The 16,210-nt window shown below is 32.6% G+C and overlaps 2 protein-coding genes across 2 annotated transcripts; one reads left to right on the plus strand and one right to left on the minus strand.

The window, feature by feature from the left end:
- Nucleotides 1-365: 365 nt before the first annotated feature.
- On the minus strand, nucleotides 366-1,130 carry LOC114195192 (zinc finger protein ZAT3-like). Its single transcript, XM_028085582.1, has one exon. The coding sequence runs from the start codon at nucleotides 1,128-1,130 to the stop codon at nucleotides 366-368; it is 765 nt and encodes a 254-aa protein (XP_027941383.1).
- Nucleotides 1,131-11,780: 10,650 nt separating this feature from the next.
- On the plus strand, nucleotides 11,781-14,344 carry LOC114195508 (protein NLP2-like). The gene is made up of 3 exons (XM_028086003.1): nucleotides 11,781-12,506; nucleotides 12,594-13,587; nucleotides 13,704-14,344. Exons 1-3 carry the CDS (start codon nucleotides 11,892-11,894, stop codon nucleotides 14,291-14,293), a joined length of 2,199 nt encoding a protein of 732 aa, XP_027941804.1. The 5' UTR covers nucleotides 11,781-11,891; the 3' UTR covers nucleotides 14,294-14,344.
- Nucleotides 14,345-16,210: the final 1,866 nt, after the last annotated feature.

Genomic DNA, 16,210 nt, shown 5'->3' on the forward strand with positions numbered 1-16,210 from the left:
ATATGAACTTCTGAGGTATCCATTAATCATGTCACACGCTTTCATACAAACCATAAATTTACACATATACTGAAAGGAAAGGTTTCATCATATGTATCAAAGACAGACAAGGGAGAAAGATATATACATATATATACATATACAACACAGTGCACATGTTTGGTTGTTTGCTAATAATATGATATAGTTGGATCGCATGTTCTTGCCAGCGGCATGCTATTAATACAAATATCACTTATTCGAAGAAGGAACATAAATGAATTCAGGTTAATACACATATTAATTGGAAATGAGGTATAGGTGAGGGTGAAGAAAAGTAAGATGGAAAGTTGATTATATATTTAACCTAAGTGAGAATGTGGAGACTAGAGTCCCAACCTCAAATCGAGAGTGAGAGGAGGAGAATTCAAGTCGAGGGAGGACTTAGGTAAGTCAAGGAGGAGAAGGTTTTCGGCTTTCTGATTCTCCCAATGACACCTCTTGTGCCCACCAAGTGCTTGCCCTGTGGAGAACACCCTCAAGCATATGCTGCACTTGTGCCCATCACCACTCATGTTAACGTTCTCCTCCTCACACTTCCCGCTACTTCCAATGCCTAACCCTATGCTTACATTACCGGTGTTCGCAAAACACCCCTTCACGTTCTTGTGACTCGCGCGGTGCCCCCCCAGAGCCTGGTGCGATCCGAACACCCTGTTGCAACTGGAGCACTCGAACTGCCACTGCTGAACCTCTTCCTCCTTCTCTTTCTCTTTCCCTTTCTCTTTCCCTTTCTCTCTGTTGTTGTTTGAATTCGCCAGCAGAAGCAAACACGCAGCCACCTCGTGGTCTTCCTGGGTCATTATCATCGTCATCTGTTGCTGCGGTTGTCGTTGCTGCTGCTGCCGCTGCTGCTGATGATGATGTCTTCTTGCGTTTGGAGGAGGGTTGATCCCTCTCCACTGACGCTCAGGGTGGCATCGCATGTGACCGAAGAGTGCCTTCCACGACCAGAACCTCTTGCCGCACTCCGTGCATGGACGTGGCTCGGAGGAGGCTCTCTTCCCCTTCCACCCCTCCTCTTCCATCGGCACTATTGCTTTACTCCGATTCTTCTCCGCTTCTTCACCGCATTCACAATCCTCCTTCATACCTCAATTCAACCAAATCCAAAACCTTTTCCAAGGTGCGCCCTCTGCCTTATGTATCCACCCACACACACCCCTCCTGACAGTTATTAATTGTAACTTCTCATCAAGCAGTTTCTTTGCATTGCATATATTCTTTTTTCTTTTTCTCATGCATATCTTTTTTTAACAAAATTAAATAAAATATTTTTTTTTCATTCAAAAAAAAAAAAAAAAAGTCAGTTACTTGTCACATCACGTTGCTTCGTGCATGCTATGCAGTCTTGCTTTCCCTCCATTAATAACAACTTGGAACCTCTTTGCCAATATCTACCACTGAATTTCATTAGCTTCGTGACATTTCAAACTTTATATAGAGCTGAAGTAGATCGCATGCACGCAATGAAGAAACGAAACTTGAGCATGCATGGAACCATGTTTGGCCACTCTGCATTTTACACCTTCATCACTGGAGTTTCTTTTGTATCAATCTTTTCAAACCATGATCTCACCACTCACACTATTCACCAAATTTCTTCCTTCTAAAAACTTTTGCAATTCTGTAATGTTACAAACTCACCCTAACTTTAATTAAAAAATTAATATTAACGCCACAAATTAAGTATAGAAATTTGATGAAAACCCAAATTTGCTTGATTTTAAAAGTAGGAAACTTGATTAACTAAAGAAGAAAAACTAAAGCCACACGGAGGGTATAACTAATTCAACTTATTATATAAGAAAATAAAATTAAAATACCAAATGTGTATATCATTAAATGGAGAACCCTAATTATATGTACATTATAGATTGTAAATTTTGATTACTCCCTTTTTTTAGCTAATTTTTTAATAACATTAATTTTCGTTAAATTATCTATTCATCAGTGGAGATAAACTATGTGTTATTTTTATTAATAGGTCCAATGGGTTGTATTCTGCAAACCCAACCATTGAATGGGCCCATTTGAAGCCCAAAAGAAAGAACCCCTATCCAATCTTCACTGCACATACAGTTCCAAACACACTATCATACATGCTGACTTCACTTAAAACATGAAGTGTCTTTGCAAGCAACTTTTGTTCCCTTCGTACACCCATCGTCACTCTCTCTTTAACATAAAAAAAATGAGATTTAGCTGCTGAAAGATACGATCACGAACACACTCATTATTTCCAATCTATAGCAAAGATTTTCAAGGTATATAAACTTGACCATTTGATTCCATGATATGCTTCAAACGCATTCAATTGTTTTTAATTAAGGAAAAAAAACAGAAATCAAATCAATCTCGTAGACCAGGTTTACTATTACTAATAAAAAACAAAGGACTCAATATCTAACGCAGATGCAATAGAGATTCGTTGAGATCCATGGAGGGACCCTTATGGAAAAATTAAACGCTTAAATTTGAAAAATGTTTGAATCAATGGATGGTTTGACTCAGAAAACTCTGAACAGAAAAAAAGGGCATTGACTCTGCTTGTTAATAAAGAAGAGTTTGTTTAGTGGTAATGAAAGAGACTATGAAAGAAAAAGAGAGAGAAGAGGAATAAAAGAGAATTGTTGATAACATCGGTGTGAATGATTGAATGCGATGGAGAATCTAAAGCATTACGATTGCCAATCTTGAAGGCATGCACATATTATTACTATTTGGGAGATCTTCTTCAGACTCATTGCCGGCAATGCCATGCTTGATTTAATTTTTGTTTAATCTGGTTTCCTGTTTATGAGACATGTTGCATTGTTATGAAAACTCATTTTCATCACTGTTTGAATACTAAACTAAAATTATGTGTTAATGTCAAATCTATAGATTGTAGAGCCTAATCTCGGAGGGAATTTGGAACTCGAGGAGGAGAAACAAAGTGATGGGGAAGATCCCAAGAAACCTCCCAACCACCTTCCACCACCACATACCTTAACACTCCATTCCTATTATTTTTACTTTCTTTTCTTCTACTGACTCAACATAAAACTTTCTTTCTTTTGCTTTTTCTCTTTGCGCTTTTTAGGAAATCTTTACCTTTTACAAATATATTTCATATATACAGATAAAACTATATTTAATCATTATTTAAATTTAACAAATTAAGATTAAAATTATGTAAATATTTGATATTATGTTATATTTTACTCTATACGTAGAGTACAATAATAAAATAAAATAAAAATTTCATACAAGAAATGAAAGGTAAAAGTCATGTATGTTTGTCTGTGTGTGTTTCACAGATAAACCTTAACTGGACTATGATATAAAGTCACCTTAAGAAATTTTAGATTATTTGAAAAAGAAATATGAGAGATACAAGATTTAAGGCATGAAAATTATGAAATTTTAAGCCAAAAAAGATGAAAGAATATGGGACAATTAAGAAATAATCAAACAAATTATTAGTACTGTTAATATGATAAAATTGTTGGAAAAGAAAATTACAAATTCTATATTTTTTTATCAAATTTTAGTAATTGTGCGAAGGAGATACGAAACATACGTTGTTTTGTTAAAAAAATGTCTTCGATGATTCTAACAAAAGTGATAATGTGTTGTAAGTACATGAGCAATAAACGGTTAAAAATAAAAATATTTACTTTATATGGTCAGATACAAAATGTCACAAATGTGATCATTTGAGACATATGTAAAAAGAAATGCAAATCTAAATTTTTTAGAAAGATATTAAAATTGTAGAGGATGAATAAGAGAAACTATTTTTTCCAATCTTACGTGTTACAATTAACAAATTTTCAAAAGGTAACTTATGAACAGTAATTATACAAACCAAATGACATATGATAAAAAATCTCAACAATTTAGAACGGAAAAGAACTTAACGTGAAAGATAAGAAACACAGTAACAATTAAAACTCATTTAGGTGTCAAATTAATTTTTAATATTTAATATTTCAAAAAATTACTCAAGAAAGATTATAAAGTGTTCTTTAAAAGTAAATCCAATTATCTTGTTATTATTCTAATATCAGTAACAAAATATATAACTTAACATATGTTAATGAATATTCTAATTTATTTTACCGAGATATATGAATAGCAACTAATTCTATAAAATACCTACTTTATAATTATTAATATTTTTTATCGTATATGTTACAAAATTTTATTACACGAATTTTGAGTTCTTATTTTTTGGATTAAATATATATAAATAACTATTTTTAAGCGTTAGTTATGATTCATATCATATTAAAAACAAATGAGGAGATCACGGAGTTGTTATGTTATATATTGTATACTCTTTTAATAATAACATATACAGTAATATAGAAATCTTAATTCCGTCACATATATTAGCTATGTTATCTCATGATAGAGATTGAAATATAGAGAAAAGAAAAATGTGAAAGACTAAAATGGGCACCTTTTTTATTTAGAATGAGTTATACATGATTTTTGTCTTTTAACTTTTAGTGAATTTTAAAATTAGTTTATTTTAAAATTTTGAATTAATTTGGATTTAGTTTTTTAATAAAATTTTATTAAGTTTATTTGACATTTTAAACGCGTTTCATAATAGTATTTGACTTAATATTAAAGAAAAAAGTGTTAAACAATATAAACAACTCAAATACAATCCTGAAATGCATACAAAATATCAAATAAATCTAACAAAATTTGATTAAAAGGACTAAACTTACGTATTTCGAAAGACGAATAACTAAATTAGTTCAAAATTTCGAAATAGACTAATTTTAAAATTCACTTTAAAGTTAAGGGATCAAATAAATATTTATCTCAATTGAAAACATTAAAAGCATATAAAAGTAAAAAGTGATGAAGAAGATGAATGTAAATTATTAGACAAAGAATGAATAATTAGTTGGGAAATATTTTAAAGAGAAGATAGGTTTGAAGGAAGTGGAAATGATGTTGATAATACATTAATGATTAATTTAAATAAATAAAAATGTGAATATGGGTCAATGAAACATATGCGATTCTGAACATCTGAACGTAAAAGCAAAAACACCGAAAGGCAAAGGAGAAATAAAAAAATGGAAAAAATGAAGAGAAGAGGAAAAAAAGTGTTGTAAATCCACACAATCTGACTGGGTTCAAACGTCACTGAAAATCAACGATAGGTTATATGTCAAATCATTGAAAGATGCAAGTGGACGACTCAATCTCAAAAAGATATCATCATTAAAACTATACAATAATTCTCCATCACAAATACAATAACCACTTAAAACTAATTAATACTCATCTTATCATATAAATAATAGTAATACAATAAAAGAAAGAGATAAAAAATTATATGAAAGTGTAAAATTAGGTATACAAATAAGAACACTTGGATATGGATACAAATATAAAATTAGGGCAAGCTGAGTGAGTCCCATTCTGCTTTTGGGTTTTGTTTATTTATTCCTTATAGTGGCGATTGAAAACTGTTAACACGTTAAAATCAATTATTATATAAAACATGACAAGTTGCTAGATGAATAAAGACCTTAAGAAATCTTTTTTCTTACAAAAGATGACATTAAAAAAACTATTAGATAAACACCGTTAAATTTTTTTACTTCTATCAAATACTTAATAAAAGCTAATGTTTTTTATTTTTTTATTTTATTTTTTAAAATGAAAATATAATATTATTGTGTAGGTGTAGAGTAAAAATGAATGTTTCCTTACATCATCAACCAAATTATTAAATATATTATTATTATTTGTTAAAATTCAAGATTTTTTTATACTTTTATTTTCTGTTGAAATCCTAATCAATGCTACTTGGACACTGTGATGACGAAGAAGCAAAAGCCTCCTTTTTTGGACCTTAATTTCATTAATCGTTGAAGTTAAATGTGATGAACAACGACGATCTATTAATATGATTAGAAATTCTATTTCAAATAGAAATAATTTATATTATATAAACAAATTCAAATTTTATATTACAAAATCAAATTATAAAATAAATTTTGTACTTATTTTGTATACTATAAATTTGTTTTATCTTTAATTGATATAAATACAAATTTCAACTTCCTGATTTTATTGAATTAAATTAAAAAAAGTTACTTATTAAGAAAACTTGGACATAACTTCGGTGTAACCTCCATATTACAAAGATATTGGAATGCATAGAGAATACAGATAATTACACCGTTTTAATCGTAATTTTAATTATTCACATTTATTGTTACTGAAACAAGATAAGTTAAATAACACATGGGATCACAAGTTTATTGTCATTAATAATTAAGACGCGTTATATAAACAAAAATTGTAGTCCAAACTTATATATTTATCAAGTATCTTTTAATATAAGCGTAATAATTTGAAACCAGAAAAAAATGAAAATTATTCTTTTTAATATTTGAATTTAGATGGAATATTATCCACACTAATATAGTTTGTTAGATTTTATAGGTTATTTTCAACAATACCCCTACATACAACTAATAGTAATTAATATAGTACCACTCAGTTCATCTCTAACGAATTTACTCACAAAGATTTAGTTAGGTAAAATAAAATTAAAAACAAATATCTCAAGTATTAAATATTTTTTAATCAGTAAAAATAGTTAACTTAAAATAATTATGGAGTGAAATGGTTTAGTTAGTGTATTTATTAGTGGGACAGGGAAAGACAGAAACTTTGGGGATTGAATTACGTGTCAATAATATATTGGATGTTAGAGGCCCTAGGATTTTCCACTTTGAAATATCTGCTTATTTTCTGAATATTCTATCTTTCATTCGACACTAATATTCACACTTTTTCCTCCATCAATATCAAACATCAATCATTATGATCATTATTAAATACTCTAATCAACTTCGACTAATATAAGGTTACTCTTTCTGTTTACTATATAATACCAATACTTTTAAAAGTAAAATCACTTCAATCTCACTTTTCTCCTAAATTATGATCGTAATATATAAGGTTAACTTTTTAATTAACATATAAATTATTTAAAACTTTTTACATTTAACTTCAGAAAAATCTTAATTAGAAAAAAAAATTATTCCATAGTGTTGTGGTGCTTATGTAAATACACGTGTCGGTAAAGGAAAATCGAATTTACGAGGAGAAGCTATATTTTATTCTCCAAAATGAAGAGGCGGCTCAAATTTTTAATACAATTATTATTAAAATTAAAATTCACCAAAATGCAGAGTAGGTTCACACTTCTAGACACTTCTATGCGTTAATGCTGTGTTCCTGTTATTTATTTTTTCTTTAATATTTTTTATTCTCTTTATCTCTCTCACTATTTTTTTTATATTTTTTAATTCGATAGAAATTGAAAGAAGATTCCTTCGCCGACCTATTTCTTAAAAGGGATTTGTTTCGTTCAATCACTAATTACTAATTACTGTACATGCGTAAGCCCATTAACCATCATCCACCTTCACATAAAGTAGACTTCGTTAAGGAATTAATTATTTTAATGCTTCATTACTAATGTTATTATTTTAAATACTCAAATCACTTTATTTTATTGTTAGAGACCACAACAGTTTTCGATTAAAATATAAAATCCAATCTTCAAAACATAACGTACCGCTTTTATTTCATCACCTAGGTTTGGGTTTATTTTAAAATTGTGAAATCTAAAGTGGAGCAAGTGCTATCCAAGAACAATTTACCTTATTTCTTATATTCATAAAATGGGAACAATTAGGGGAAAGAATGAGTGTGAAGATAAAAGATTGGAAGAAAAAACAAGATAAAAAGATGCTGTAGAGTACTTAAGTTCATTTAATAAATGAATCTTGATAATGTTACTTGAACATTTAAATCACTTTTATTAACGGAATGTGAATCATAATATTAGAAAAATATCTTCCTAGTAAAAATAATAAATCAGAACACTAAATAAGGTAAAAAAAATAATGATAATCAAGATCTTATTACTATGAAAAGGAAGGATTATTATACATTAAATTAAATATGGACACGACAATGAAGAAAAATGTAACACGCTAAAATATCTAATTTAAATTTCCATACACCTTGACTAAAACATTAATATTTTCTCTTATCATTAACCATTTATTAATAAGTTTGAGTTTGTAAATAGATTCTGTTTTTTAGAAATTGTATTATTAACTCAAAAGTTGAAACCTCACGAAGGATCTTAACTTTAAAATTTTCCTTATAAATTATTGATGCTTTTAAATCAAAGCCTCGACTAATATTTTTCTTTGAGCTGTACCCTTATTCAAATTAAAGGATTCTAACTTATAATTAGTTACAAATTAATTGTTAGGAAAAATAATAGAAAAAGCGCGGCCAGCACCTTCACCCTCCACACTCTCACTCGTCTCTCCATCTTTATTTTCTAAATCCAAATTATGAATATCTCTAAATTAATAACTAAAATAATTCTTTTTATAAATTAATTTTTAAATTGGTTACTAACATTATTTATCAAGATTTTTGCTACTAAATAATTTGGTCTCTAAATTAATTTTTAATTGAAAAATTGGTTTTTATACATATTTTAGTCACTAAAATTATTAATCATTATTTAAGAGTTTTTTTATAGTGATATTTTCTTGCATCAATAATTATGAGGTCAAATTTTCTTTTAAATTTTTTGGTGTTGTCACCTTCTGGACATAATATTTTAAAAATATTTTTAATATATTTTAAAATATTAAAATCAGTGTTCATAAGTATATTTTGAAGACATCGCAGAAAATTAACACATGAAAACCAATAATAATCCAAATTTCAGCAATCATACACATTATAATTATAATATATAAAGTTATTAAAACATGAATACTAAATTTTATAATTGACATGCTTGTCTGTGGTATGTATGTATTTAAAGGCAGGAGGTAAATTTGTTATCCATTAATAGGTTAACTTAGTTTTCTTTCATTCTATTATAATTGTAATTTTCAATGGCGACCGATCTGTATTCCTAAAGTAACATTCAATCCTTGTACGAGGGAAGTATAGTTGTATTGTATTGAATATATATAGAACAACTGATTTCTAATTTGTTTTAAAATTATATATAAATTATTTTTAACTATTAAATATACTTAAAATAAAATATTTAAATTAAATTTTATTACGAATTTATATTGAATGCACATTTTCTAGGAAAAATGACAAAGTAGATTTTAACGATGAAATGTAGCTTTCACTACAAAAATAAAGAATGAGATTTAGAAGGCGATCGTACCACGTCCATTTCATGACAGATGTCAGAATAAAAATCCTTCTCCTTATACCATTTTATTTATTATTTAAATACGTAGTTTCTCAATTTTAAACCAAAACAATAACATTTCCAATCCATTTTTTTTACATTACAGTTATGGGTTCTGAATATTTGGAGACTTAAGAGTGAGAAATAAACATGGGAGAGACAAAGATGTTGCCATAAATAAGATTTTTGTATTTAGTATTCGATTATATTGATATCTAAATCAATTTCAAAGTAAATAAAAAAGTATGAGTGAATATTGAGAAAATAAAATAAAATAATTTTTAAATAAAGAACCGACAGGTAAACAAAATGTTTATAACGATTGAATGATGTTTGTGATCTGAGTACTAAAGCCTTATTAATGTCAAAAGTAATGATTTATTCTCAACACATGCAATTGATATAGACATCTGATGTTGAAATGTGAAGTCCATTGCATGTATAAATTTCTGAAAGAGTAATAATATTACAATACGATACGTTATAAGTATTTTAAATTATGAAAATAATAAAAGTTGTATTTAAATTAAAAGGTCTTATAGTTAATTAAATATTTAATACTTTATTTTATCGTATTATTTATCTTATTCCATATCTCTTATTTTTTCAGTAAACTAGAACGTTGCATTAATAACTTTTTAGATTGTATATTAATATCTGATTTTTATATTCACAACAGTCACCTTGTGAAAGTACACCTTGTAATTTTATTTTTTTTAACAATTAGGGAGATTATTAGTGTAGGGGTTTGATTATCGCAGTGTCATTTTTCACATAAATTATATGTTATTTTCATTTTCATATGTAATAGTTATATATTTTTTTAATTTTCATGTTTCTCTATGAAAATTAAGAAAAAAATCCACATCTATTACATATAAAAATAAAAATGAAATATTTTTTTTCTTAATTTTCATATATATATATATATATATATATAATATTTATATTTATATCCATTAATCATCTCCAGTTATTTATTGGAATAAATAGGAGAATTTAACTTCTGAAATATTAAACATCTCGCTTCACTTTTATCATAAAATTTTAGTGATTAATGTTTGTACAAAGATTTTGATAATTAAACTAGAAAGATTGAATAGTTTGAAGTATGAATTAGTCATAAGAATTTCGCATCTAACACAAAACCTTTAAGCTTTAATGTTTATACATAGCACTCAACTTTTTTATTTCTACCCTTTTAACTCATACTTGTAACAAATAATTAAAAATTTTCATTAAAACTGGGAGGAATATGAACTTGTGATGACTGTTTAAAAGAGAAGAATATATGGGAAAATAAAAAGTATAGAAGTATATGTGGGTATTTCATGTGTTTACATTTTTATAGTAAAAAAGTAGTGAAACTTTTAAGAGATTAATTGTAATGTTTTAAAAAGAAAGAGGGTGCCGAAACCTTGGATCTAGTTTAGGTAGCGAGGAAAACAGTGTTTGTGATGTAGGTTGGTGGAGATGCGCATTGCGTTGTGTCAACTAACTCACCAATCAAACACAGAAGAATCTTTTTTCAATTTCGCGGCCTCAACTTGGATTTTAGAATATATTATCACCTCTTTTTCTTTTTCTTTATTTAAAAAAAAAGAATTAAGAAGTGTCTTCTATTGGTAAATTTAAATAATGTGATATACAGTATCTATATATAGTATGTATGAATATGAATTGTAGAAACATGGATTTGGCCAAAGAAGTCGTGCCCTTTACGCAAGTTCGCATTCATCTCTAGTTTGCTATGCTGTTGCCACGTGGCGCCGAGAGAGGGAGTGAGTGAGAGTGAGGCACTCCTACTCCTACATTCTTCCTGGTTATGATCTCCCACTATTATGCAGCCGCTTCTGCATACTTTTATTATTCTTTATTTATGTCAAAATCCTCATATATAAACCCTAATTTTATATTCAAAATTACCTACCTTTCCATGGATTCTTTTATATCATTGATTAAACAAACAATTACTTTCTGATGTATTTACTGATATATTTAAATTTAACTTCATCTTAATACGATATATGCATCTAAGTACAATATTAGGTACTACATATACAACTATAAGAAATAGTTTGTTTCAAAAGTTGTAGGTGAGTGTGATAATTAATGAGTATTGGTCAAAAGGGTGTGTATAATTAACACTGCTCCTACATGTATGTGTTTGGGTGCCCCACTGTTTTGAATTCATGTTTATACACGTTGCTTTCAGCAGTTGATTTTTTTAGTTCTTGTTCGTAATACAGGAAGCAGCTAAAATATGTATAATACAGGAATATAATTAGTTTACAGCGGCGAGTAAGGGGGGAGAGATGTGCACATAAATCAATAATTAAACACCGGCCACTGTGAGAGAGTAAGGGTCCCACTGCAATTCATCAAATTTTCCATTTCTGTTCATTCCCTTCTGTGTATATATATATAAAAGCCTTGTGGATGGGTGCCATGTTTGAGTTGTGTTGAGGTCGATCAGGTACTTCTTTTCTGAAGCAATCCATCCAATAAATTTTCCTTCTTTTTCAGTCTTCGTCTTCGTCTTCCTCCCTAACGAACACCTTGATCGGGTAAGAACAGCATGGACTATGGGGGATTGGTGCAAAATTGTGGGTTTGGGAGCTTGTGGGAGTGTGGTTCGGCCTCGGAAGAGGATTCGATTGAGGAGGTGCTGGCAGAAGGTTGCTGGGTGGAAACGAGTGTTGGGGGCTGCGAGGCTCAGTACATGGGAAGTTCAGAGGCGGAGATGGAGGTGGAGGTGATGAGGAAGAGATGGTGGATTGGACCCAACAAGGCTAATTCCTCCGTCAAAGACAGACTGGTGGTGGCTGTGTGTTGTCTCAGAGAATGCACAAAGAACTCGAACCTCATGATTCAGGTGTGGGTTCCATTACGCAGGGGTCTTGTGGCTGGGCCTGAGTACCTCGCCAGAAATTTAGATGAGTGGGTTGCAGCTGAGATGAACATGAACGTGAACGTGAACAGCGCAAGGGACGTGAGCGTTCGGTTCTACAGAAGCCAGGAGTACCCGCGGCTTCCTTACTACGTGGAGCTTCCTGGTTCTTTAGCACTCCCTGTGTTCGAAAGAGGCACCGACACATGCCTCGGTGTCATCCAGATTCTAACGCCTCCCTGCGACACCATCAACTATTGCCCGCAGCTTCTTAACAATAATCTTCTCTGCAATCCTTTTCAGGTACTTCTTCTTCTTCTTCTTTAACTATTTCATGTTTAGTTTCTGGCACACCATAGCATGGCATGTTTAGTAACGCAATTGGAACAGGCATTCGAGGAGGTGTACGAAGCAGCGGTGAACGAGATTGTGGAGGTGATGAGGTGTGTGTGCAGAGCGCAGAATGTGGCATTGGCTCTCACATGGGCTCCGTGTTGCATCCAGCAGGGAGGGAAGTGTGGTGGGTATGGGCATTCCACGGAGAATCACCTGTCAACAGTGGAGAGAGCGTGTTTTGTGGGAGATGCACAAGTTCTGGGCTTCAAGGACGCTTCTTCTCTGCATCATCTCTTGCGAGGACAGGGAATCGTGGGCACGGCCTTCACAACGGCCAAGCCCTGCTTTGCGATCGACGTAGCCGCCTTCACCAGAGCGCAGTATCCTCTGTCTCACCACGCCAATATCTATGGCCTGCACGCTGCCGTCGCCATTCCTCTAAGGAGCCTCTACACCGATTTTGTCGTCGAGTTTTTCCTTCCTAAGGACTGCCATGAGAGGGAACACCAAAACCACTTCCTAAACTCCATATCCCTGCTCCTTCAGCAGTCTTGCCGGACCCTGCATGTTGTCATGGGGGATGAGTTCACGTTGCCCCCGCCGCCACCGCCGCTGCCACAGCCGCAGCAGCCGTACATTAATAACAAAGAGGAGATGGTTATGAGTGAGAAATCGGAATCCCAGTGGCAGGCAGAAGCGTGCGGGTCTTGGATCGCGCACATGATGGAGGCCCAGGCCCAGGAGCAGAAGGCGAAAGGGGTGTGCGTGTCGTTGGAATACCTGGAAGAGGCGAAAGAGGAGTTCAAAGTGACAGGCAAGTGCAGGTGGGAGAGTGGCAGCGTCGGAGCTTACGATGCGGTAGAGTTACAGGAGCAGCAGGTGTTCGGCGATGAATCTCAGACTCAAACTCAAACTCAGAATTTTGGTGGGCGACGTGGCAGAAAGTCCGGCGAGAAGAGGCGTACGAAGGCGGAGAAGACTATCAGTTTGCCAGTTCTGAGACAGTACTTCGCCGGAAGCCTTAAAGATGCGGCAAAGAGCATCGGAGGTGAGATACACATATATGTATATATTCATCATCATCATCATCGTTCCATTACGTTGTATTGATTTATTAACGAATGGACGCATGCATGCATGCATGCATGCACAACGCGTGTGCAGTGTGTCCGACAACTCTGAAAAGGATATGCAGACAGCACGGGATCACGAGGTGGCCATCGAGGAAGATAAAGAAGGTGGGGCACTCTCTGAAGAAGCTTCAGCTGGTGATCGATTCGGTGCAGGGTGCAGAGGGTGCCATACAGATCGGTTCCTTCTACAACAGTTTTCCAGAGTTGAGCTCTGCCACCTCTCAGTCGAAGAACAATAACAGCAGCAACAACAACTCCTCCTCCTTGTACGGCCATTCGCCACCGTCATCCTCCTCTCCCTCCACCGTGCCTCCTCAACAGCAGCACTTGTATTTCAGCACTCCCAACGTCTCCCAAACGGGTCTCCGGGTGAAGGCTACTTTTGGGGATGAAAAAATCCGGTTCAGCCTGCAACCGAAGTGGGGTTTCAGAGATTTGGAGGTTGAGATCGGAAGGCGTTTCAATGTGAAGGATGTGGGGAAGTTGGTGGTGAAGTATTTGGATGATGAAGGAGAGTGGGTTGTTTTGGCCTGCGATGGTGATCTTGAGGAGTGCAAAGACTTGCACACAACCTATGAGAGCCGCACCATTAGACTCGCCCTCTTTCAAGCTTCTCCTTAACCTTCATTATTCCCAACCATTTTATTTATTTATTTCCTTCAAATGCTAACATTTCCATCAACAATCTCTTCCTTCTCTCCATCATTATCTTCTATCTCCAACTATGTCTACTCAATCGTTTCATTTTCTCATGAACTAATTAATATCTGCTACATAACTAATAAGATGTCACCATTATGCATGCATCAAGTTTAACACAGGTTACTAAATTTTATGAGTATCGAAAACCACTCTGTACTTTTCAATAATTTTAACTACAAATAAAAGGTGGGTCTTTCTATTTGTAGAATTCAGCTTACGACAACTCGAGCTCAACTATTTGAGTTAGATTCCCTTAAATAGAAATCTTTATTTGAATGTAATATTACTGCAAAAAAAAAATGGAAATGATATTTAGACTTATATTTTGAACTTACTTTTAACATAGTGACGTGTCAATCAATTTTCTTATTTAAAAATTTATTTTATTTTATTTTTTTAAAATTAAAACATGTGTGGAAGAAGATGAAGAAGAGGTTCAACAAATAGAACCCATGGTTTTCTCATTTGGAAGAGAGCACTGCAACTTGAGAGAAGAGAGAAGCAATGCCTCGCGATGTCATCGAACAGAGAAGTAGGGTCTGAGGTTTGGGTTCTCAACGGCGATGGGTGGTGGTAGTTCGTTTTGACTTTGTTCTTTGTTTCACTCTCACAATCGCCAATGATTCATTTTCGTTCAAATACCATACGTGATTGAAATGTTTGTGGTTGGTTGTTTTGTGGGTGAGTTGTAGGGCTTCTCCATTCTATCGTTGTTGTTGGTGTAGATATCATTTAGGATTTAGGTTTTTTCTAAGTTGAAGATGACGACACTAGAACCACTCTTAACGAAAAAAAAATATGACAGCAGGAGTCACACAATGTGGGGATTTATGTGCAAATAGGTGGGGAGTTGTGTTGGAGTTTTTGTACAAATATTGGACAGTTCTGCAAGTATGAGACATCATGTTCAATGTCCCTAATATGAATCATAAAATGACATTGAAGTCCTCATGAAGAACTAAAAAGTCTGTTAGACCCAATCTTAATGAAAAAAATATGATAGCGGGAGTCACTAACATGTGGGGAGCCATGTTCAAATAAGTAGGGAGGTGCATTGAGGTTTTTGTACAAATACTAGACAATCATGTAAATATGAGACAACAACTTTAATATACCTAATGTCAACCACAAAAATCACATTGCAATCCTCATGAAGAACAAAAAGCTTCACTGGACCCAATCTTAACGGAAAAAAATATGACAGCAGGAGTCGCACACATGTGGGGAACCATGTACACAAAATTTAACATAACTCCCCACTTATTTGCACATGGTTCCCCACATGTGTGTGACTCCTGCTGTCTTTTTATTTTGTTAAGATTAGGTCCAATAATTTTTTTTGTTCTTCATGAGGACTACAATGTCATTTTTGTCATCCATATTAACTACATTAAACATATTGTCTCATAATTACATAATTGTCCAGTATTCGTACAAAATATTCAATGCAACTCTCCACTTTTTTGCGCATGGCTCCCCACATTTGTGATTCCTGTTGTCATATTTTTTTTCCATTAAGATTGGATTCAACAAACTCTTTTTTTTTTTCTTCATGAAGACTGCAGTGTCACTTTTTTAGTTCATATTATATACATTGAACATGTCGTCTCATACTTACATAATTGTCTAGTATTTGTATTAAAATCCCAACGCAACTCTCCACTTCTTTGCACATGGTTCCCCACATGTTTATGATTCCCTCTATCATATTTTTTTCGTTAAAACTGGGTCCAACAAACTTTTTTGTTTTTCATGTACACTGCAATGTCATTTTTGTGGTCCATATTAGGAACATTGAACGTGTTGTTTCATAAATACATAATTGTCCAGTATTTG

Source organism: Vigna unguiculata, chromosome 8, assembly GCF_004118075.2.
Source record: "Vigna unguiculata cultivar IT97K-499-35 chromosome 8, ASM411807v1, whole genome shotgun sequence".
NCBI lineage: Eukaryota > Viridiplantae > Streptophyta > Magnoliopsida > Fabales > Fabaceae > Vigna > Vigna unguiculata.

Coding starts and splice junctions, on each gene's coding strand:
- LOC114195508 (XM_028086003.1), top strand. CDS start 11,892: ATGGACTATGGGGGATTGGTGCAAAATTGTGGGTTTGGGAGCTTGTGG. Junction 12,507..12,593: donor TTCTCTGCAATCCTTTTCAG/GTACTTCTTCTT, acceptor CAATTGGAACAG/GCATTCGAGGAGGTGTACGA. Junction 13,588..13,703: donor TGCGGCAAAGAGCATCGGAG/GTGAGATACACA, acceptor ACGCGTGTGCAG/TGTGTCCGACAACTCTGAAA.
- LOC114195192 (XM_028085582.1), bottom strand. CDS start 1,130: ATGAAGGAGGATTGTGAATGCGGTGAAGAAGCGGAGAAGAATCGGAGT.